At 44.3% G+C, this 24,163-nt stretch overlaps 1 protein-coding gene across 4 annotated transcripts in view; it reads left to right on the top strand.

The window, feature by feature from the left end:
• The first annotated feature begins 4,369 nt into the window (after nucleotides 1-4,369).
• NUGGC (nuclear GTPase, germinal center associated) overlaps nucleotides 4,370-24,163 on the top strand; it is a 62,142-nt gene continuing 42,348 nt past the window's right edge. For 3 of the 4 annotated variants that reach the window (XM_055295819.2, XM_063610836.1, XM_063610834.1), the window contains exons 1-7: nucleotides 4,370-4,546; nucleotides 13,714-13,802; nucleotides 17,790-17,894; nucleotides 18,494-18,602; nucleotides 19,704-19,926; nucleotides 20,372-20,602; nucleotides 23,064-23,273. In XM_055295819.2, the coding sequence (XP_055151794.2) occupies nucleotides 13,760-13,802; nucleotides 17,790-17,894; nucleotides 18,494-18,602; nucleotides 19,704-19,926; nucleotides 20,372-20,602; nucleotides 23,064-23,273 (921 nt within the window). In that variant the 5' untranslated portion in view covers nucleotides 4,370-4,546; nucleotides 13,714-13,759. Of the gene's footprint in view, nucleotides 4,547-10,740; nucleotides 10,852-13,713; nucleotides 13,803-17,789; nucleotides 17,895-18,493; nucleotides 18,603-19,703; nucleotides 19,927-20,371; nucleotides 20,603-23,063; nucleotides 23,274-24,163 lie in introns of all 4 variants that reach the window. The other variant, XM_063610835.1, reaches the window with a different exon arrangement.

Genomic DNA, 24,163 nt, shown 5'->3' with positions numbered 1-24,163 from the left:
GAAAGGCCTTTGGCTTTTACCCTAAGTGAGATGGGGAGCCACTGGTGTTTTTGGCAGAGAATTGAATGGATCTGATCTGTAATTTAAAAGCATGTCTATTTAGCTGCATTGAGAATAGACTGTGGGAGGGGGTTGGTGTAGAAGTGGGGAGAGCAGGTGGGTGGCAGTTACCATGGCCAGGCCAATGATTCCCAAACTTTGCTGCAATTGGAATTGCCTGGAGATCAGTGAAAACTTTCCAGTGCTCAGATCACATCCCACACCTATTAAATCAGAATATCAAGGGGTGGGAGTCAGGCATTACCATGTTTAAAAGATCCTGGGTTATTCCAATGTGCAGCAAAATTCAGGAACCACTGAATGAGGCCAGAGATTATTGTGACTCAAATCGGGGTAGTCAGCAGTGAAGGTGGTGAGAAGTGTTCAGATTCTGAATATAATTTGAAGATTTCAACAAGACTTTTTGACAGATCAGATGTGGAATATGAATGGCAGACAGGAACATCAAGTGTGACACCAAAGCTTTTGGACTAAGGGACTGGAAAAATGTAGTTATCATTAGATGAAATGGAGAAAATTAGGTGGAGAGGTGCTTCAAGGGACTGGCGGGGATTGGTTTGAACTTGTATTTTCGGATGACTAGTGAACAGGAAGACACAAAAGAGGTTGACACTGGATATCAGTCGAGAGACATCGGCATGTGTACGAAATTGAAAGCTGCGAAACAGGGTGGCTGTGGAAAGGAAAGAGACCGAAGATGAAGCTTTGGGGTATTTTATTAACAGGTTGAGGATCAAGGGAATAACCAGTGAAGGAGACTGAGGAGCACTTCCAGGGAGATGGAATGAAAACTAGGGGAGTGGTTATCTGAAAGCCAAGTGTAGAAAGTTTGTCAAACAGGAGGGAATGATCAACCAGGTCAAATGCTCCTGATGGCTCAAGAAAGATAAAGGTTGAAAATTGACCAGGATCACTGTGGACTTTGACAAGAACAGTTTTAATGGAATGGGAAGGGTGAAGGCTTGACTCGAATAAGTTTATATTAGCTTGAGAGGAAAGGAGTTTGAGACAGTAAGTAGAGATAACTCTTTTGAGGATTTGTGGGGTTTTGTTTGTTTTTTTGGAGGCAAGGTCTTGCTCTGTCACCCAGGCTGGAGTGCAGTGGTGCAATCACAGCTCACTGCAGCCTCGACCTCCCAGGCTCAAGTGATCCTTCCATCTCAGCCCCTCAAGTAGCTGGGACTACAGGCATGCGCCACCCTGCCTGGCTAATTTTTATTTTTATTTTTTTAAAAACGGGGGTCTCCTTATGTTGCCCAGACTGGTCTTGAACTCCTGGGTTCAAGTGATCCTCCCGCCTCAGCCTCCCAAAGTGCTGACACCATGCCCAGCCTAGGATTTTTGTCATAAAGAAGTGCAGAAAAATATACTAATACCTGGCAGGGAAATGGAGGTCCAGGGAGTGTTTGTTAAGGTGGAATGAATGACATCAAATCTGTTCACAGATGGGAATAATCCAGTGGAGACTGAAAGTTTGGTGAATTAGAGAAGAGGGGGAAGTACTCTACGTGGTTCTTCAGTTAGAGAGAGGGATGGAATCTGGTGCACAAGAGAAGGGATTGGCCTTTAATGGGTGCATGGATAGTTCGTCTAGCAACAGGCTGGAGGGCAGAGCACCGGATAGGTGCTTGGGGGTGATGATGAGGCTCTGTGGATGTTCTCATTGCTTCAGTGTTTTCAGTGAGCTCAATGGAAATTCAGCCTGAGAGAATGGAGAAACATCTAACAGGCCTAGCATTCAGGTGTCCAATAGCAGGTGCCAAGGACTACCATAAAGAACCCCAGAGGCTGGACCCAGTGGCTTACACCTGTAATCCCAACACTTTGGGAGGCCGAGATGGGAGGATTGCTTGAGCTCAGGATTTGAGTTCAGCCGGGTAACATAAGGAGACCTCATCTCTACTAAAGTTTTGTTTTGTTTTTGTTTTTTGTTTTTTTAAGCTAAGTGTGGTGGCATATGCCTGTAGTCCCAGCTGCTTGGGAGGCTGAGGGGGGAGGATCACTTGAGCCCAGGAGGTTGAGGTTGCAGTGAGCCGTGATAATGCCACTACACTTCAGCCTGGGTGACAGAGTGAGACCCTGTCTAAAACAAACAAACAAAAACAAACAAAGGAACTCAGGAAGCTTTATTTTTTTATTTTTTGAGATGGAGTCTCCCTTTGTCGCCCAGTCTGGAGTGCAATGGCCTGATCTTGGCTCACTGCAACCTCTGCCTCCCGGGTTCAAGCAACTCTCCTGCCTCAGCCTCCTGAGTAGCTGGGACTACAGGCGCACGCTGCCATGCCCGGCTAGTTTTTGTATTTTTAGTAGAGACAGGGTTTCACCGTGTTGGCTAGGCTGGTCTCAAGCTCCTGACTTCAGGTGATCCGTCCACTTCGGGCTCCCAAAATGCAGGGATTACAGGTGTGAGCCACTGGGCCTGGCCCCAGGAAGCTTTAAAAATGCTCCAAATTAATTGTAGTAATTAAGTAATTTAGTAGCATTTGTGGTTAATTGTTGAAGCTAAGAAATAGCCAGTAGAGGGAGAGCCGAGCACGCGTGAAATGAATGTAAGTGTAAGGTGTGATTTTGCCTAGAGGGATCAGTATAAGACTCAGCACCTAGGATGGCATTTGTGCTGACTTTCTTTGTTCTGAACTTTAGCCTGGTGTTTCTATGGTTTTCTTATGGAGGACGGACGTCATCTTGCCAAAAGTTCAAAGCAGTTTTTAAGACCACAGTCTCAACATTTAATCTTCAATTCTTTCCCTGTTCTGACCTCTTTACCTTCTGAATCCCCTCTTTGGACTAAATACATACCTAGAGTACTGAGGGTTGTCCTGGTAATGACTGAGTTGGCCTTTAAAGGTAACATACACCCTTGGCCCAGCACGGTAGGTCACACCTGTAATCCCAGCACTTTGGGAGGCCAAGGTGGGCAGATCACATGAGGTCAGGAGTTTGAGACCAGCCTGGCCAACATGGTGAAACCCTGTCTCTACTAAAATTAAAAAAAAAAAAAAATAGCCAGGCATGGTGACGCACCCCTGTAGTCCCAGCTACTCAGGAAGCTGAGGCAGGAGAATCGCTTGAACCCAGAAGGCGGAGGTTGCAGTGAGCTGAGACAGCGCCACTGCACTCTAGCCTGGACGACAGAGCAAGACTCTGTCTCACAAAAACAAAAAACAAAAAACAGTAACACACACCCTGAAGCTGAGGGTTCAAGCGACAACTTTTTCTCTGTATGTGATGTGACGGTTTGGGTTTCCAGACATAGCAAAGTGGACTGGGTTTTTTTTCTTCTCTCCTGGACAGCACTTTCAAATTTTTGTTTTCTGGGTTTATTAAAAATATGAATTTAAAATTAGATGGGCGTGATGGTGCATGGCTGTGGTCCCAGCTACCCAGGAGGCTGAGGTGGGAGGATGGCTTGAGCCTGGGAGGTTGAGGCTACAGTGAGCTATGATGACGCCATTGCACTCCAGGCTGGGTGACAGAGCAAGACCTTATCTCTAAATAAATAAAGACAAAAAAAATACTGATTTAAAATTTAAGTTCCAGAAAGATGTAAAGCGGTATATCACTCATTTCTACACTCAAACAATCCAATGATGTTTTATTTTTGGCAAATGTTATTTTTGGTGAATTTTAAGACTTTGGGTCAAGAATAACTCTATATTTATTATCTCATATCCTCCATCTCTCCCAATCATGTCTTATAGTTGGGTGTCAGGGAGCCAGTGCTTTGTTTCTCTTGGAACTGGGGCATTTTTCCTATCTGCTCCAGTGAACCAGTCATCTGAATAGTGTTCACCCTCAGAGAAAAGATGCTGTGGAAGGATGCAGTGATGCATTTGGAAAGGAAAAAAGACAGATCTGCCTACTTGTAGGAACATGGCAGAGAAGGATGCAAGATCCCTGTTTCATGTACCATTTAGATTTTTTTTTTTTTTTTTTTTTTGAGATGGAGTCTTTCTCTGTCACCCAGGCTGGAGTGCAGTGGCGCGATCTTGGCTCACTGCAGCCTCCATCTCCCAGGCTTAAGTGATTCTCTTGCTTCAGCCTCCTGAGTAGCTGGGACTACAAGGTCCTGCCACCATGCCTGGCTAATTTTTTTTTTTTTTTTGTATTTTTAGTAGAGTTGGGGTTTCACCACGTTGGCCAGGCTGCTCTTGTACTCCTGACCTCAAGTGATCTGCGTGCCTCGGCCTCCCAAAGTGCTGGGATTACAGGAGTGAGCCACCGCGCCTGGCGAATTTAGATTTAAGTGAAAGAAGACAGCATAAATCAGTATCTGTGGGAGGAGACCGTGATAAATAGCTCCCTGATGGCAAGTCAGTTTCACTTCTGCTGTGTAAACGTGGCTTTCCGATTGTGGCCAAAAGGGCTACGTACCCCAGCTGGTTCCAAATACCTGAACCAAGGAGAAGCTGCCACCATCTCCTCTGTGGACTCCTGTAACCAAAGCAGAACTTTTTTTTTTTTTTTTTCTGTTCAGTGACATCTGGTAAGTTGTTTCTTTTATGTAATTTATACTGTAACTTGTGGTTGATTTTTTAAAAATGGACCTTAATTTTTAGAACAGTTTTGAGTTTACAGGAATATTGAGAAGACAGTTTAGAGCATTCCCATGTAATTCCCAACCAACTTCCCCTATTATCTTATATTAGTGTGGTACATTTGTTACAACTGATGAACCGATAGTGGTATGTTATTGTTAAACTAGAGTCTGTACTTGATTCAGATTCTTGGTTTTTATCTAACATCTGCTTTCTACTGTGGAATCCTATTCAGGATAGCACATTACATTTAATTATGTTCCCTTAGGCTCCTCTTAGCTGTAACGTTGTTTCTCAGACTTTCCTTGTTTTTGATGAATATGGCAGTTTTGAGGAGTACTGGTTGGGTATTTTGTAGGCTTCTCCTATTGGCATTTGTCTGATGTTTTTCTCACGATTAGACTGGAGTTACGGGTTTTGAGGAAGAAGTCCCAGAGTTAAAGTGCTGTTCTCATCACATCATATCAAGGGACAATATTGTCAACATGATTTAGGACTGTTGGTGTTGACCTTGACCACCTGGTAGAGGCAGCGCTTGTCTGGTTTCTCTGCTATAAAGTGATCTTTTCCCCTCTCCAATCTCTGCCCTGTTCTCTTTAGAAAGAAGCTGCTATGCACAGCACACACTTAAGGAGCAGGGAGTTTTATTCTCCCTCTTTGAGGATGGAGTAGCTATGTAAATTATTTGGAATTCTTCTGTATATGGGACATTTGTCTCTTCTCTCTCATTTGATTTTCTTAAAGCAAGTTATTTCTTGAGGGAAAGTGAATTTTACTTTTCTGTTTGCTTAAGTGAATTTTGGGGGTTTGGTTTGTTTGTTTTTGAGGCCTCACTCTGTTACCCAGGCTGGAGTGCAGGGGTATGAACATGGCTCACTGCAATCTTGACCTTCTGGGCTCAAGTAATCCTCCTGCCTCAGCCTTCTGAATAGCTGGGACTACAGATGCATGCCGCCACGCCCAGCTAATTAAAAAAAAATTTGTAGAGGTGAGAGTCTCACTTTGTTGCCAAGGCTGGTCTCAAGCTCCTGGGCCCAAGGGATCCCCTCTCATCTCAGCCTCCCAAAGTGCTGGGATTACAGGCATGAGCCACCATGCCCAGGCTGTTTAAGCGAATTTTAAGGCTATGTAAAAAGGCCAGTGGGTTAGAAATGGGGAGAATCAGGTTTTAGTTTGAATTTTACTGAACAGTGCGATCTTAGGCAAGTCATTAATCATTCCTCCCAAAAGAAAACAGCTATTGCAGAAATTGCTGGCAGGTGTATGAATTCCTGATAAGGAGGAAGTGTCATCTTATGCCTCATTAGCTTTAACAAGCTTGGGAGAGCAATATGAGAAGATTCAAATTCGTTTTGCTAGAATTTGCTAAAGTACGTTATGAAAATATCTGCTTATTTTGCTTACCTCTTTACCTAGGGAAGAAAGATGGAGAAAAACATGCCATCCCAAAGCCTCCCTTCTACTATGAGTGCTTCTGGTGGCCACATTTCTAATGCTGAACACATTAGCCGATGTGTTAATGCTGAAAACATACCTCTTTTCCTTTAGAGATTTGGAGGCCCTTGTTTCACTTTTGCTTCTGAGCTAATGTGTTTAAATTGCTCCCTTGGGACATCCCTAGTTTGGAAGAGCAGTGCAGTGGCCAACGAGGTGGTTGGGAAATGTTGCCAACACCAAAGTTACTTAAACCTCAACCCAAACTCAAAGAGAAAGGAAATAAATTCTAAATTTCATCAACATTCTGTCATTTCATTAACAGTCTCCTCCTCTTCCTTCTTTCATTCTTCAGCTTGCCTTCTTGTGAGAGCAAGAAAATCTTGACCAAAGATTCTTTTTTTATTTTTTTGAGATGGAGTCTCACTCTGTCACCCAGGCTGGAGTGCAGTGGCATGATCTCGACTCACTGCAACCTCTGCCTCCCGGGTTCAAGCGATTCCTCTGCCTTAGCCTCCTGAGTAGCTGGGACTACAGGCGTGTGCCACAATGCCTGGCTAATTTTTTGTATTTTTAGTGGAGACAGAGTTTCACCGTGTTAGCCAGGATGGTCTCGAACTCCTGATCTCATGATCTGCCTGGCTCAGCCTCCCAAAATATTGGGAATACAGGTGTGATCCACTGCACCCAACTGATCAAAGATTCTTTAAGGAAGATGGTAGAGCATCCTCAATATGTTTGATCAATGGGGACAAGAACGGGAGTCAGCATCTCAGCTAAGGTGGCATCTGTTCCCCAAAGACTAACAGACGTGGTCTGGATGACACTAGTACTGATTTCTAGTTTAATTACCTTCACAAAATATTCGAAAAATAACATTTGTACAGATGCATAAGTACCTGTAGAGCAATTTTGCATTCATTATCACATTTAATTCTCACAACGAACTCTTTTTGATTTTTTATTTTTTTGAGATGGAGTCTTGCTCTGTTGCCCAGGCTGGAGTGCAGTGGTGCGATCTCGACTCGCTGCAACCTCTGTTTCCTGGCTTCAAGCGACTCTCCTGCCTCAGCCTCCCAAGCAGTTGGGATTACAGGCGTGCAGTACCATGACCAAGTAATTTTTGTATATTTAGTAGAGACAGGGCTTCACCATGTTGGCCAGGCTGGTCTCGAACTCCTAACCTCAAGTGATCTGCCCACCTTGGCCTCCCAAGGTGCTAGAATTATAGGCATGAGCCACCGTGCCCAGCCAATGAACTCTTGACATAGGTATTTTTTTAAACCAATTCTATCCTATATGTGGAGAAATAGAGGTTCAGAGAGATCAGGTGATTTGCTCTGTGTTGCATTGAAGATTGGGAGCAGAAGCAAAAATCCAGGCATTCTGACTCCAAATCCCTAGTAATTTTCACTCCACCATTCACATCTGGAATATGGAAGCCCTTTGTTTGCAGATAATGTGACCATATTGTTCCCTGCTGTACCCCCAGTATCTAGAACAGTGCCTGGTGCACCATAGGTACTCACAAATATTTGTTGAATGAATTGATGAATAAATAAAATAATAAATATAATTCCTGCTATGCTTAATCTTACCATCTAAGATATATATCTATATCTATATATAGATAGCTTTATCTATATAGAGATACAAAAAATATATCTATCATCATTCATTCAACAAATTATTTAGTGCTTGCTGTGTACCATGCACTTCCTATATTTATTAAAAGTAGAGAGTAAACCAATGTTAATGACCAAATGCCCCTTTGAGAAACTTTGCTAATTTAAGTATTTAAATTTAAGTAAGTAAATAGTGTTGGCAAGGGTTAATGATGCGAGGCAAGGTAGGGTGAAATGAGATTCTGCCTAAGGAGAATAACTAGGGGAAGAGTAAAGGACATTTGTCATTTGTAATAAACACATTGAATTTTGCATAGAACACAAAAAATGCAGTGAAAATGTACTCGTCTGATAGTCTGTCTCTCTCTCTGGCTTGTTTTACTTCTGAGGGTGTCTTTGAGTTTGCAGGCAGTAAGGCTGGGTGTGGTGGCTCACGCCTGTAATCCCAGCAATTTGGGAGGCCAAGGTAGGCAGATCACCTGAGGTCAGGAGTTCGAGACCAGCCTGGCCAACATAGTGAAACCTCGTCTCTTCTAAAGATACAAAAATTAGCCGGGCGTGGTGGCAGGCACCTGTAATCCCAGCTACTCGGGAGGCTGAGGCAGGAGAATCACTTGAACCTGGGAGGCGGAGGTTGCAGTGAGCTGAGATCATGTGCCACTGCACTCCAGCCTGGGCAATAGAGCAAAAATTCCATCTCAAAAAAAAACGAAGAACAAAAAAACAAAAGCAAAAACAAAAAAGCAGTTTGCAGGCAGTAGCTTCAGCTTCAGTTCCTGCCTACAATGCTATCAAGTTGCTACTCTCTCTCCCCACTCAACAGCCTTCCTTCTCATGAAATACCATTGCCATGCATTTGAGGGAACCCTCCTTTGTGGGCATTACTCCTTCCATTCCCCTATGCCTGAGCTCCAGGGGGCTTGTTTAAATAGTGCCTATTAGAGGCTGCTGAGTGTGATGAAAAGAACATTGAACTTGGAGTCAGGAAAACTGAGTTTCAGCCCTCATTGCCATAACCTTACTATGTGACCTTGGACAAGTTTCTTCCCCTTCCTGGTCTTCAGGGTCTGGATCAGTATAAGAAGGGGCCCTAGCATTCTTTTTTTTGAGACAGAGTCTCGCTTTGTTGCCTAGGCTGGCAGTGGCATGATCTCGGCTCACTGCAACCTCCACTTCCTGGGTTCAAGCAATTCTTCTGCAGCAGCCTCCTATGTAGCTGGGATTACAGGCGCGTGCCACCACACCCGGCTAATTTTTGTATTTTTAGTAGAGATGGGTTTTCACTATGCTGGTCAGGCTAGTCTCGAACTCCTGAACTTGTGATCCACCTGCCTCAGCCTCCCAAAGTACTGGGATTACAGGCGAGAGCCACTGCACCCAGCCCGCATTCTTTATTCAATGCCATGATATGCAGCTGTTCTAATACAGGAATGACCTGCATTTGTGTTGCCTCTGTGATTTTCCTGTAAGAAAAAAGACAATAAGCAAACACAAACAGAAGAAAAGGAGAGGGAGAGAAGCAAGAATAACTGTGAAAAGTTACAATTATTTATCAGGAAACCAGTTCTGTGCGACCTTCCTATATCTAGCTGAATGTGCACAGTCTTATTTAAAAGATGCTATTCTTAGGTTCAGTGCGCATGAATGTAAATAAGCACTAAAAGCAAAACTTCAGTGTTAACCACATAGCTGAAATACAAGCAAAATAGACCACACAGGCAGAAACTTGCTTATCTGAGCAATAAATTTGGACTGTTATCAATTGCTTCTCCACAGAAACCAAATTTTCACAATGAACACCATCATTCCTTCCCTTTGGGGGGAAATAGACTGCAGGATGATTTGAAGAAGGACTATACTCCTGTGGCTCATTTTCTCCTTAATACAATGCACTTGAAATCACAGTGCTCTCGGTGTACTGCTCTTGGCCACATGGAAGCCCTAATCATTGGTACGGTCTCAGTTTCAATGACAAGTGACATTTTCAAAATGAGAATTTTCGTCTTTTGAGCACCCATCTAAATCAGAGAACACTCACACTTTAAGGACTAGTTCAGTCTTTGCCTTACACATGGGAAACCTGAGGCCAGGGTGATAAAACGACTTGTCTGAAGTCCTCCAGCTTTATTGATTGGTGGCAAAGCTGGAGCTGGAAGCTTCCACACCGGATTTCCAGACTAATGTTCTTCCCACCTCATCATTTAGTTCAACCCAATGACTATATACTGAATGTCTGTACCAAACTACCCCCATTTGTTTATCTCTTTTCCTTTTTATGTACTTCGTGTTTATTTTCTTCTGTCCTCTTAGCCTTTTTGCAAATGATCCCTTTCCATTTGCCAGTGTTTTTGTTTGGTCATCAAATGATCCCTTCCCGCCAGTCTTTGAACATTGGCCAAAGGAATTTGAAGCCCAACCCACCACAACCAAATCCACATAATTTCCAATTATTCCAAATTTCAGTTAGAGTTCACAAATTACTTGTAGACGAAAACCATAGATGCTGCTACGGAGGAAGGTGTGTGGTTTTCTGTCTTCATTGCATGCAGCTAAACCCAAACTAACCCCAGCTAGTTACATGCTAATGGCCCTTGCTGGAAACTGTGTACTGTTGATTTAGTAAATGAAGTCAAATGAACTAAAGTTCCTGTGATTCTGAAAGAAGCCAAAACCACTACCTGTATTCCAGAATTCAGTGACCACAGCTGCTTCTGCTCTAAACTCAAAGCCCTTTGATTTTGTGCCCTTTAATCCAGAGCTCTCTCAGTTGAAGGGCCCTAATCTTAGTGTCTGTATGACCATGACTCTCATCAACTTGGTCTTTCAGTTCTTTTATACTTTATCTGGCTCCACTGTTTCCTCCTAGAATTTGAATTCCAGCACACCAGCTGTCCTGGAGGTCAACCATGGATTTGTCCACTGGTTGGATCATACATTTTGTTTTGCTTCCAGTGCTCACTGTGATAATATGATGCCTAACATTTCATACGCGTCACTCCTTGAGCTGCTGTCTTCAGAAAACAACAGATCTTTTTCCTAGGGGTAATCCTAGTTCTGTATCTTTTTTTTTTTTTTTCTTTCAGACAGGGTCTTGCTGTCACCCAGGCTGGAGTGCAGTGGTGCAATCATAGCTCACTGCAACCTTGAACTCCAGGGCTCAAGGGATCCTCCCACCTCAGCCTCCCAAATAGCATGTACTACAGACGTGTGTCACCACAACCGGCTAATATTTTTTTTTAGTAGTGTCAAGGTCTCACTTGGTTGCCCAGGCTGGTCTGAAACTCCAGGGCTCAATCAATCCTCCCTCCTCAGCCTCCCAAAGTGCTGGCATTATAGATATGAGCCATCACACCCTGCCTAAAATTATTGACATGCATTATGGTATATTTACTCATGTTATAGCCCATCTACCTTTTTTTTCTCTTGTAACTCACCTAGGTTTTGATGTGTGTCAGCATTTCTGACTCAGTATTCCAAACAATAAATTGCTTGTGCCTCTTGTGAAATTTGGTGACCTCGTAGAGCACTTCTACTACCAGCTTTCCTGGTGAAAATTTCAAGTAAGAACATAGAATCTTGGGATTTGAAGAAGGCTTAAAATTTATCTATCTCAATGTCGTTATTAGGTGGTCATATCAATATAGGTTCAGACACCTCTAGAGGCAGAAAACTCAGGGTTTCCTAAGGGAGCTCATTCTATTTTGGATAACTCTGATTAGTTGAGAATGTTAAACCAAAATGCTTTCTTGTACCTTCCACCTAGTGGATCTATTTCTACCCTCTGGGAACCCTAGAAAATATGCAGGATGTCTCTTTTATTTGCAACTGTAAGGTAATGCATTTGAAGACCACCATGAAGGCCCCCCCCGCATCTTCTGCCTTTACCTGTGTCTTCCCTTCCTCACATCAAATATTCCTCATCCCCATGGAATAGTCCTCACTGTGAGTGCTGCTTCATTTGCATACATGACTATTTATTTCTACTCTTTGCTTTACTCTTTAATCAAGGACTCGCTAACATACCAAAAATGAATTCAGGGCCAGGCATGGTGGCTCACACCTGTAACCCCAGCACTTTGGGAGGCTGAAGAGGGTGGATCACTTGAGTTCAGGAGTTCAAGACCAGCCTGGCCAACATGGTGAAACCCCATCTCTACCAAAATTACAAAACTTAGCCAGGCATGATGGTGCAATGCCTCTAATCCCAGCTACTCTGGAGGCTGAGGCAGGAAAATCGCTTGAACCCAGGAGGTGGAGGTTGCAGTAAACTGAGATTGTGCCACTGCACTCCAGCCTGGGCAACAGAGCAAGACTCTGTCACAAGCAAACAAATCACCAGATAAAAACAACGAATTTAGCTTTTAAACATCCTTTGGTGTGGAATCTCACCAAAAGCTTCCCATCCGTTATGTTATCCATTCATTCAGCTAACATTTAGTTAGTCATTGCTCTTCTTGATAGAAATGCACCACTGAAAAAAATGCAGTCCTCTGACCTCGAGTGGTTTGACCAGGAGGAAGAGACGTAAGCACAGCACGGTATTATAACACAGGAGTGTATGGAGCAGCGGGGACATGGGGGGGAATGAGTGGGAATCAGACACCGTTTCACAGAGGAAACACTAGAACAGGATTTTGAAGCAAGAGCAGGAATTCACCTGCGAGAAGCAGGGAAGGGCACCCCACATGTGATAAAATGCTCAACAGTTCAATAGGTTACCCTGCTTTGGAGAACTGTAAGGAATGTGGGATGGTCTGAAAATGGGCTGCAGAGAGGAGGAAGAGAGAGGGAAAGAGGTCTACCTAAGACTCAGAATCTTGCACTTAATCATGGCTCTCACCCCATTCACCCAACACCCACCAAATACAGAAGCCGTTTAGTCAGTTAATTTAATTTGGGGTTAATGTGCAAATGAGACATAGTTTCCCTAAATAACAGCCTGTGGGTCTAGTAGGACAGATCAAAGGTGATTTTGCATATTTCAGAAGGGCGGGTGACTCTGCTTTTGAAATACACGACTGAGTGATCCAAACAGAAACATCGGGTAACGGCAAGTAAGCACGTTGGGTGTTCCTCACTCGTGTTCCTCAAATTCTTCTCTATGGGTGGAGATGAAGCAGCTCCAGGCTAGCAGATTCTACCCTGTCTGGGCAGTGCCCTCTGTTCTGAGCCTCCATGGGTCCAGTTCTCCCTCTATGTCCAAGCCCTATCTGCTGGTGGACTGGAGACCAACTGGATCTGTCCCTTCTTTTGGATGTGCCTCTCCTCTCCCTCCTGCAGACATGCATCTCCTTCCCCAGTCAGCAGCCCCCCAAAGCAACTCCAGGGAACTCTAGGAATATCTAATGTTCCATCCACCTCCCAGATTCCTGCTGAGATTTCCTGGAACTAAATATCACTGGCACAGGGTTCAAGGCTTGCCCCAATGGAGCACTGATGCCACCCAAAGCAGTGAAGCTATATAAATTCACCTTCACAGCTCTGGTCACCAGAGGCTTATTCTCATTTCAGTGTGAGTTACCCTAAAGCTCTCAGGTAATATTGGTTTAGACTGTCTTTTTTTTTTTTTTTTCCTCAGCAGAGTCTCACTTTGTCATCCAGGCTGGAGTGCAGTGGTTCCATCTTGGCTCACTACAACCCCCGCCTCCCAGGTTCAAGAGATTCTCCTGCCTCAGCCTCCCGAGTAGCTGGGATTATGGGCACCCACCACCACGCCTGGCTAATTTTGGTATTTTTGGTAGAGACGGCATTTCACCGTGTTGGTCAGGCTGGTCTTGAACTCCTGACCTCAAGTGATCCTCCCGCCTTGGCCTCCCAAAGAGCTGGGATTACAGGCGTGAGCCACTGCACCTGGCCTAAGTATTATTGGAAACCAGTGTTCAAACACTAATCTTTGTTATATTTCCATCGAGTAGTGTACTAGGTGTTGTGAGGGATTCAGAGATAAGTTGGAATGGGCAGAAATACCGCACAAGCAGATTGACACATCCTTAGGTTTTGCTTTCTGTATTTTCAAATTCTGCTACCTCACCTGTCTTTGTACTTTGTCTTCACAGCCTGGTTCTCCTAAGCTGAGAAGAGCAGGAGTTCACGTAACAAGGAATGGCAGAAACGAAGGATGTTTTTGGCCAGGAACCACATCCAGGTAACATCTCTGCAGTATCTTCTGATGGAGGGTATAGGAACTGATGGAGGGTATAGGATAAAAGGCAAATAGGTTGGGACTGTATTTCACTGTTGTCATTGTTCCTTACTCTTTATTCAGAAGATGCTTTCTCATGACAAATTTAAATAGTGAATGAAGATCAGATATTTCAACGGTAACTGAAATAGCCTGTTCATAATGAAGTGAGCTGTTTGGCCAGCAGTTAAATAAGTGTGGCTTTTTCCTTAAAAAAAAACAAAAAAAGTTCCAGGCTGGGCATGGTGGCTCACACCTGTAATCCCAGCAATTTGGGAGGCCAAGGCGGGTGGATCACATGAGGTCAGGAGTTCGTGACCAGCCTGACCAACATAGTGAAACCCCATCTCTACTAAAAATACAAAAGTTAGCCAGGTGTGGTGGTGTGTGCCTGTAGTCCCAGCTACTTGGGAGGCTGAGGCAGGAGAATGACTTGAACCCAGGAGGCAGAGGTCGCAGTGAGCCAAGATTGTGCCATTGCACTCCAGCCTGGGCGACAGAGTGAGACTCCATCTCAATAATAATAATAATGTTCCAGAAAGTCAGCTTGGACTCTCTGAAGGTAGCTTCTCTTACAAGACCCCTGGAATGACATTAGGCGGCTTTCCGTAGAAGGAGAGATGTGGGTGCCTTGGAGCGGCTCCTGGAAGGGTGACTCACAGTGGAGTCAGTGCGGGTGGCTTCCCTCCCTCAGAAGGCTGGTATTTGGCCCCGGGAGCCAATGAGGGAGCCTTCCCTATAGGACGATGACAGGGATGTAACCCCCAGTTGCAGAAAACAGTGGCGTATCATATCCTTTGTGTTTTGAGGACTGAAGAGGGAACGTTTCCTCACTCCGAGGGGATGGATTTCCTTAGGGGCAAGGCGAAGCAGTGTTTCGGGGTTAGTGGGGTGATGCTAGCATCTGAAGCAAGCCTGAGCAGGCATATAGGAAGAGCTGCCACTTTGGGGTCCCCTCAGTTGAGCTTAGCCTAGAGGAATGGGATCGTTTTGCTTGGAAGAGTTCTGGCAGTTTCTGGCAATGCTCTGAATCATGTCTGTAATCCCAGGACTTTGGGAGGCCAAGGCAGGAGGATCTCTTGAGCCCAGGAGTTCAAGACCAGCCTAGGCAACACAGCAAGACCTCATCGCTGGGAAAAAAAAAAAAAAAAAATTAGCCAGGCGTGGTGGTGAGTGCCTGTAGTTCCAGCTACTTGGGAGCTGAGGTCGGAGGATTGCTTGAGCCAAGGAGGTTGGGGCTGCAGTGAGCCATGACCCTGCCACTGCACTCCAGCCTGGGGGAGAGTGGAGACCCCATCTCGAAAAACAAATTTCAACAGTCAACAATAAAACCGCATCTCAGCTCAGGCTTTTGGGGGATCAGTTTTCAAAAGTGACACCTTGTGGCGGCAAGAAGGAACAGCAGCAGTATATTATGCTTTTTGGACTGCCGCTATCCACCCCAACAGCTGGTTTCCTAGGAGGATTCGGTGGAGAATGCTGGAAAGGGCAAGGAAGGTCTTGAGCGATGGACAAGAATAATAAGATCTGTGATCTAAATTCAGACAAGTTTATTTTGGTTGCAATCTAATATAAAAATACTACCCTTACATGGTATAAATCCAAGATGGAATACTTTCTCCTTTCCAGATAGTTTTGCATTTTAGAAATTGAAGAACAAGTTTTAAACCCTGCTGTATTGGACTTCCTAGCCTTTGCTTTAGTTGAGAAATAAGCTTCCAAACTCTTATCAGATTCGTTGCCAGTCCTTACAATGTTGAAATAAGGGCCCTGGATGTGTGGACTTGGCCCTTGTTTTATACACATGGCTAAGAGATTAGGCAAGCATTGTTTACCCAAAAGAGTTCCTGGGTTACAAAGTCTACATCCCTTTCCACTCTTTCCACAGACAGGTTGTGGACACATCCTGGATTCTGAGATGCTTTTTGGAGCACAGATTAAAGTGTTCTTCAGCCGGTAGCAGGCCTAGGAGCCTGACCAGCAGACTCTTCTTTTTTTGCCTCTTCCTCTCCGGCTCCAGCCGCTGAGCCAGCAACCACTTGGTATTTAGTTCTAAGGCAGTCCTCAAACTGAGCCAGGGCGAATTCTTGAATTTGAGCTCAATCATCATTTAGAATGTCTGAGAGGGAAGGGTCGAAGTGTAACCTCTCTCAACTCTCAGTTGTGGCATGAGCGTGGAGCATGCGGTGGCAGAGATTCAGGCCTTGGCAAATAGCATGGCTTGCACTAGAATATTCTACGGGGTGTGCATTGGCTTCCATTTGTACTGGAAGATGCAAGGTTGAACAGTGAGGGAGGGCTGCCTGAATTGTCTGGGAGATCTGTGTCTGGAGCCCTCAGGCAGAGACTGGGCCTTCTGTGTGGGCTGCCATTCTTGGGTGCCATGTGACATTTCTTCTCTGTGATTCTGCAGGGAATGACCTCAGAATGTCACACTCAGTTTTGGAGCCTCATGGCCTCCCTGTGATTCTTGGGGATCTACTCTTTTCGTTCACCTCATGGCCATTTTCTAAGACACAGGCCAGCCCCAGGAGCCCTGGGTTAGAACCATTTTCAACAAACTTCACCCCAAAGATCCACCTCTTGCCCCTTTCTAGCCAGGTAAACACAACCAAGGGGTGTTTTCTAAAATCCATCTAAAACACAACATTTTGGTTATACCCCTTCTTTAGGATGATGGGCCCAACAAGCCCTTCACTTCATAAGCAAGGGAAACCACTTAACTGAATGAATCTCCGCAGAGCTACAAAGATCTGCTTCTAGGTAATTTCTATTCTTGCTTATTATGCAAGGAAGCAGCTGCTGATGTCTCTAAGTGAAGAAGGAAAAAAATTTCCCCAAATTTTGAAGGATCTCTGAAGGGCATCCATCCAAACTCTTGTAATGCATGTGTATTTTTTTTGTCAGTTCTCTCATTTTCCACATGAATAAATTGAGGCTCAAGAAGATGTGATTTTTTCTGGTCACCTGGCCCCTGTTTTCCTTTGCATTCTGCTTCTAGTCACTTTCTTTCCTCGTCTGAAAAGACCTCCCAGAGGCCTTTCCTCACTGCACACTTAACCCCATCTTCAGCTTTTCTCTACACAGTTGGTTGATTTCCTGAGACTTGGCATTTGGTGAAGAACGTCCAGCCACTTTGGCTTCTGAGGAGTTGCAAATAGAAACTTTTTTATCTGGGGAGATAGATTGAACTCTACATTTTGGAACTAAATGCAGACAGTCTTGTGACTCTGAGAAGTAGGAACCAAACTGGAATGATCCAACAGTGTTTGTTCCCAAATGAGTTTATGGGCAGACAGAGCTGGAAGCAGTTCCTCTTTCTTTATTTTTACTTTTTGAGACAGGGTCTTGTATGACCCAGGTTGGAGTGCAGTGGCAAAATCATAGCCCACTGCAGCCTACAACTCCTGGGCTCAAGTGACCCTCCCACTTCAGCCTCCTGAGTAGCTAGGACTACAGGTGCACACCACCACACCTGGCTAATCAAAAAATATATATATATTTTTGGTAAGTTCGAGACCAGCCTGGGCAACCTGCTGAAACACTGTCACTACAAAAATTTGCCAGGTGTGATGGTGTGTGCCTGTAGTCCCAGGTACTCTAGAGGCTGAGGTGGGAGGATCACATTAGCCTGGGAGGTTGAGGTTGCAGTGAGTCGTGATCATGCCACAGCACTCTAGCCTGCTGGGCAACACAGTAAGACCCCTGTCTCTACCAAAAAAAATTTTTTTTTTGAGACAAGGGTCTTGCTGTGTTGCCCAGGCATGTCTCGAACTCCTGACCTCAAGCAATGCCTCCCAGGCATGTAATCCCTCACGCTTTGGATTACAGACATGAGCCAGTGCACCCAGCCAGTCTGTTAGACCCTTTGGGTTTGTATGCTGATAGAGGTGAAGCAAGAATACCATACCCCAACACCTATAATCTTATATATCCTCTGTTTATCTCTAGTTGAAGATGATTTATATAAAGAGCCAACGAGAAAAAGAAGGAAATCAGATCGAGACCAGCGGTTCCGAGCATTTCCCTCCATGGAGCAGAGTGCTCTTAAGGAATGTGAGTGTCCTGGAACTGTTGTTTCTACATGGTTCGGTTCTGTTCCAAGCATGTTAAAATGGTCAAAAGAAGAGGAGGTTAAATTCTGAAGCTGGATGAAACATCAAATGAACCTGTTTTGGAAAGAGAGGGCTCAAAGTCTCTGCAGCAGTATGCAGTTAGGCAATTTGTCTCCAGGCATCTCTGGGTGGGAGGGTTGTTATCAAAATAACTTCTTCCAGATTAGAACAAAGCCTGTGAAAATGATTAGGTTGGTGCTTCCGTGGGTGTCAGCATGGTGTCCTTGCATTTTTTTTTTCTTTTTATGACCACAGGAGGGAAAAATCTAGAAGGGGCTGAAGCCCGTGGCAAAGCATACCATAGCTTCTGTTACCAGACTTTCAGAGCAGCCTGGCTCTTTGGAGATTTTCAGAACCAATGATTGCTGTCTCCAGTGAGCCGCCATCCCTAGTGTGAGATAACCTGCTATCTTGTTTAATCGGCTTTTCATTTCATTTTTTTTTTTCCTTCTCTGCGATGTTCAATAGACACCTCCTTTGGAGACCTAGTATTTTATCCCTGCCAGGTACCTACAGGTGACATCTCTCTGTTAATTCCAGATGAAAAATTGGAATCACGGACCAGAAGGGTTTTGAGCAACACTTATCAGAAACTTATTCAGTCTGTCTTCCTGGATGACAGCATCCCTAATGGAGTCAAGTATCTCATGTGAGTCTGAAATCCGCAACCCTGAAATTTTATGTCAGTGTCTTTCCTTAGGCGATTATAGGTGCTTTCCCCCAACAAGGAAAGGGACTATTTAATTAGAAACTAAGAAAAGAGGGATACAAATTTCTGTAGCTATGGGATAGTTGCCGTTCACTGAGCTGTCACTGTTAGGTAATCTGCTAAGTGCTTTATATATATTAAATATCATTTAATCCATCCAACACTCCTATAAAGTAGGAGCTATTATGATCGCTTCCATTTTACTGAAATTGAGGCTCAGAGAGGCCCAGACTTGAACAAAGTCACACCAGTAGTCAGTAAGAGGGTCCAGAATTCACCCCAGGCTGTGTGACTCTGAGCTCATGTCCCCACCTATTTGTGCTCTGCTGACTTGAAGGACTTGGGTGGTGCTGAGGCTACAATTTCTCCTGCTCAGTAAGACTCTGTGTTGCTCCTAACACTATTAATACTTCACCTCTGTATACACTGTATTTCTACGGTCAAGAGTATGCAATTTCTGTCCAGGTGCAGTGGCTAACACCTGTAATCTCAGCACTTTGGGAGGCTGAGGCGGGTGGACCACTTGAGACCAGCAATATGGTAAAACCCTGTCTCTATACAAAATACAAAAAAAATTAGCCAGGCATCATGGAGCACGCCTGTAGTTCCAGCTACTTCAGAGGCTGAGGCGAGAGAGTCGCTTGAGCCCAGGAGGTTAAGGCTGCAATGAGCCATGATTGCACCACTGTACTCCAGCCTGGGTGACAAAGTGAGACTCTGTCTCAGACACATAAACAAATAAACAAAAAGAATATGCAATTTCCAGTGAATATAAATAAAGATGCCTCACATCTATATAGACATTACAGGGATTGTGTGGAATTATCATTACCAAATATTTTTACATGATCTCATTTGATCCCCAGGCCAACTGTGTGTAGTAAACAGGGATTGATATTCTCCTTGGACAGAGGAGAGAACAGAGACTCAGGTTGTAGTGACGTGCCCAGGATTCGAATTCAGTTCCTTTGCATTCTGTTTCAATGCTCTTCACTCGAAACTTTGATGATCATGACAATGCGCATTTTAAAATTCATCCAGAAATAGGCTTCTTGCCTTGATTGAAAAGCCGACAGTGGACCCAATCTACATTGGATTATTTGGAAGCACCGGGGCTGGGAAGAGCTCCCTGATCAATGCCATCATCCAGCAAGCAATGTTTCTACCAGTGTCTGGAGAAAGCATATGTACTTCCTGCATTGTACAAGTGAGCTCTGGCTGCTGTGCGCAGTATGAGGCCAAAATCCACCTTCTGTCTGAACAGGTAAGTGTTCCCTTCCTCTCTCCTTCCTTCCCTTCCTTTTTCCTTCCTTCCTTTCTTTCTTCCTTCCTTCCTCTTCCCTCCATCTCTCCCTCCTTTCCTTCTTCCTTCCCTTCCTTTTTTTCTTCCTTTTCTTTCTTTCCTTCTCACTGTCTCTCAGAGATAACATTATATTCCTTGCAAACACAGCTCATGCCTTTGTTGAATGAAAAGAGCCCATCCCAGGAGAAAGTTCAATCAAGTGAGCTGGGGAGGGGGTCTAGCCTGGTCCTTGCATTTTTATGAGACTTTGGGCAAGCCATTCCCCTCTTCGAGACCCCAGATAGATGACCTAGATTTTCTGAATGTGCAGCCCCCTGGCCCTCCACAGGGGGCAATGGGCCCCTCTGTTTGTCGGCATTCTCGGTATCTGTGTCAAGAGGGGCTTGGCCCTATTCTGCCTTGGCAGGAGTGGAGGGAGGAGCTGAAGAACCTGACTAAACTCCTGCACAGGACGGAGGAGCTGGGCAGAGAAGAGGCAGATGCGTGGAACAGGGATGAGGCAGTGGAGGAAGCCACCTGGAAGCTACAAATGATTTATGGAAATGGGGCAGAGAGTAAGAACTATGAGGAGTTACTGAGGGCGAAGCCCAAAAGGAAGATCCCCACCTCCAGAGTCATCACCCTCAAGGCGGAAGAGGTAGCGTCAAATTCGTTTTTTCCTTGATTTCATCCTGGGTCTCAAGTCTAACAGTTGAATCTGTTTCAGGGGACAGGCTCATGGTACAGTGTTTGTGTGAAATAAGAAATAAGTTGTTACCAAAATGAGAAGTATCCATAGCCCAGGTTATCCTCATTATTTATGGCTATCAAATGGGAATTTTTAGTATGTGAATGGAGGAGCTCTTGTGCACAAAAAAAGACTATTTACAGTTACTTGAGACTAATTAGGGATAGTTTGGGCTGCCAGTGATTTTTTAAGAAGACTTATAGTGGCTTAAACAAACAGGGATTTGTTCCTTTTCTCATGTAAGAGGTTTGGGGGCAGTAGGGGTGGGGTTGGTTGAGTGGCTCAGCAATGCCAATATCAGCATCTCTAGTTCCCTTTGCCTTCAGTCGCCCCCATTGTCATGAGATGGCTCCTGGAGTGCTAGACTTCATGCTCGCCTCCTGGAAGGAAGAAGTGGATAAAAGGTTGGCATCAGCCACATCTCCCCTTTCATCAGAAAGTAAAAGCTTTCCCAGAAATACCTCTGACAAATTTCTGTGTAGATTTCAGAGTTCAGAACTGAGCCACACGGCCCTTCCTGGCTGAAAGGGAGTCCAGAGAAAGTGAAAAGCAGACTTGTCATGATTTGCTTAGACCAGTTTCACTCCACTGCCTCCCCAATCAGACAGAAAATCGGGATTCTGCTGGCATAAAAGAGGGACAGGATGGACATTCAATAGGCAACTAGTAGAACAATATTCTTGCTTTTATAAACAATGTTTATTTTAAGTTAAAATTCAATTTCTGAATTAAAACAAAATATTTGTGGAATCAACGTTCAATTTAGGAAAGCTATATATTTAAAAACCTAGTTTTTCTTATATCTCTCACCTTTAAATACACCTTTAAAAGTTGCTATTCTATTTATAAATCTAGTGATTATTGGTAAAATGGGTACAATTTTTATACATGTCCTAAAGTTTAATGTTCAATGATCTCCTGATTAACAAAGCAAATCTTCCTTAAATATTTAATGATACTTACACAATTAATCACATTTCCTTAGGCTTTTTGCATTACAGTTAAAGTTCAATATACTTGAGCCTCTTAAAATGTTTAAATACTTGACTAGGCACACTTAAAAATCAATGAATGAAACCTTTTCAAAGCATGTTGCTATCTCTTGTATACCTGGAAAATCAAACAAATACAGTGCCCATTTCTTATAGTTTTAAGATGAATATTACTATTAAAACGATTACACTTCTAATATCTAAAACATAGACTGAGCATGTCTAAAAAACACAATGATTACAAAACTAGTTGCTTTATCTGAATACACGCAACTTACACAAGGGTATCAATGTCTTTGCCAACTCTATATTTAGAAATACTCCTTCCCAGCGTCATAAATTTACCCACGGAAACAAGGTGAACAGAATTACCATCTCAATGAGTGGGCTTACAAATTCAGGGTTTCCACTGGAGATCCTAGAATCAGACTTGGCCTTCTATAATGATGTTTGCCCGGAACCAGTTTATTGGGCTAAGCCCTCTTGTAGAAAGGGGCTTTTCAAGCCCATGCCTTTTCCTGGACTTCTCTTTTATGGTATCTGCTCTATTTTAAAATCACAATATCCTAAAGAGCTTTTATTATCTCCTCTTTCGCAGTTTATCATTTGGTTGAAATTGATGAAATCTCTTACTCCTTACCGAGATTGCAACAAATCCAGCGATTTAATTTAACCTCTCTTAAGAACTGACATTCTCATCTTTCTTCCAGGACTATTCTATAGAAATTCATTTAGCAATGACCACCATACATCCCAAATCCTCTGTCCTCTGAAGTACCCCAGTTGAGATTTACTGTCATAGTTGCTGGCATGGATGTGTCATTGCCCCAAGATGTGTTTAAGTAGGAACCGTGGTCTAAGAACTATTCCCTTTCTCACCCACCATCATTAAAATATCCTAGAAATGCCTACATATCAAGGTATTTTTTGTAATCAGAAGATAAATTTTAAAAACTCTTTTTAAGATCCAATTTCAGATCAATTTTCAGTTCGGAAAATATGGTTACCATATCACTGTTAATTTTTTATAGTCATTACTAGCTTTCTGGTAATGAAAATGTCAATTACATATTACATTAATTTTAGAACTGAATGCAGTTTAGAAGATAAACTTATTATTCAGCAATACTATAACTTCCCAAGTCCCATTTTAGCTGACATTGGTTTTTTTCATCTGTAAGGTAAGGAGCTTGAACTTCCTCATCTCCAGGGTCCTTCCTGGCTCTCAGGTTCTAGATCCTACAGACCTGATTGCGGGCCTCCTGTTGGATGCACTTCTTACCCTTACTCAGCATACTTACCATGAACCTGCATCACAGCCAACTGGGGTGAACAAAGCTGGGTGCACGGCTGGTGTGTGTGACTCTGTTCTCCTTCAGGCAGAAGAGCTGTCCCTCAAGCTGGACCCCTACATCCGCACACAGAGGAGAGATTGGGATGGAGAGGCTGCTGAGATGCACATCTGGCCCTTGATCAAACATGTGGAAGTGACACTTCCCAAATCCGACCTGATCCCAGAAGGGGTCGTGCTGGTGGACATCCCAGGCACAGGCGACTTCAACAGCAAGAGGGACGAGATGTGGAAAAAGGTGACTGTCTTTCGTAGGTTTAGTTCTCTCTTCCCTCAACTCCTCTACCCTTTCTCAAGCAACAAAGAATGCTCTGCTTTCAGCTTCAGGGATTTTATGAGTTCATTGGAATTAAATTCTTCTAATTTCTATGTTCTAAGTCTCAGGGCCCTGGCAGGATATGGGTGGCCAGGGAAAGCGGGGAGGGAGGAACCATAGGAGGTGACTATTGGAGCTGGGACAAGTGTGCGTGATGTATGAGAAAGACCAGCAACAGAGTGGCTTAAGAGGAAACAGAGTGACCAAGGACAGAATGGATCTAGGAGGCCAAGTGTTGGGGACAAAGCAGAGAAGCTGCAGCCGGTCACCGAGAACCAAGAGGCTGCAACTGTGTTTGCTGTAAGCAGCATCAGCATAGAGCTGGAGGGCTGAGGAAGTTGGCGTGGCGGGGGCAGGGTGAGTCTTCCTGGGTGAATGGGAGAAGGAGCGTGGGGTCCGTGGAGGAGGGAGACTATGGAAGACATTCCTGGAAAAGTTCCGGGGTCTTAAGTGCTACTGCTCCAGAGTTTGGCTTCCTGGGGAAACTTGCAGGAAGAGAGGGACTGGGGTATGTGACTGAGAAAGGGCGCGGTAAACAGAGGCGCTCTGGAGCACAGGGTGCGAGGAACACAGGAGTCCAGGAGCTGGAAGGGGACTGGGAGGGGGGACCAGCATCAGTGAGTTGTGAGCAGCACAGCAGCTGCCGAAGAATCCAGTTCTTTAAACTCCGCAGGTTTGTTTAGATGAATGACTGTGCACCATGGGAGCTTGTGACCACGGCTTCCAGTCACAATCTAGAGCAAGCTCTAGCCTCTGCCCTGATTGTACAGATGGAGACATGAAGGCTCAGAGACGGAAAGTCACTTGTCCAG

Source organism: Symphalangus syndactylus, chromosome 10, assembly GCF_028878055.3.
Source record: "Symphalangus syndactylus isolate Jambi chromosome 10, NHGRI_mSymSyn1-v2.1_pri, whole genome shotgun sequence".
In the NCBI taxonomy this organism is placed as follows: Eukaryota; Metazoa; Chordata; class Mammalia; order Primates; family Hylobatidae; genus Symphalangus; species Symphalangus syndactylus.
This window is presented reverse-complemented; position numbering and strand designations above follow the sequence as displayed.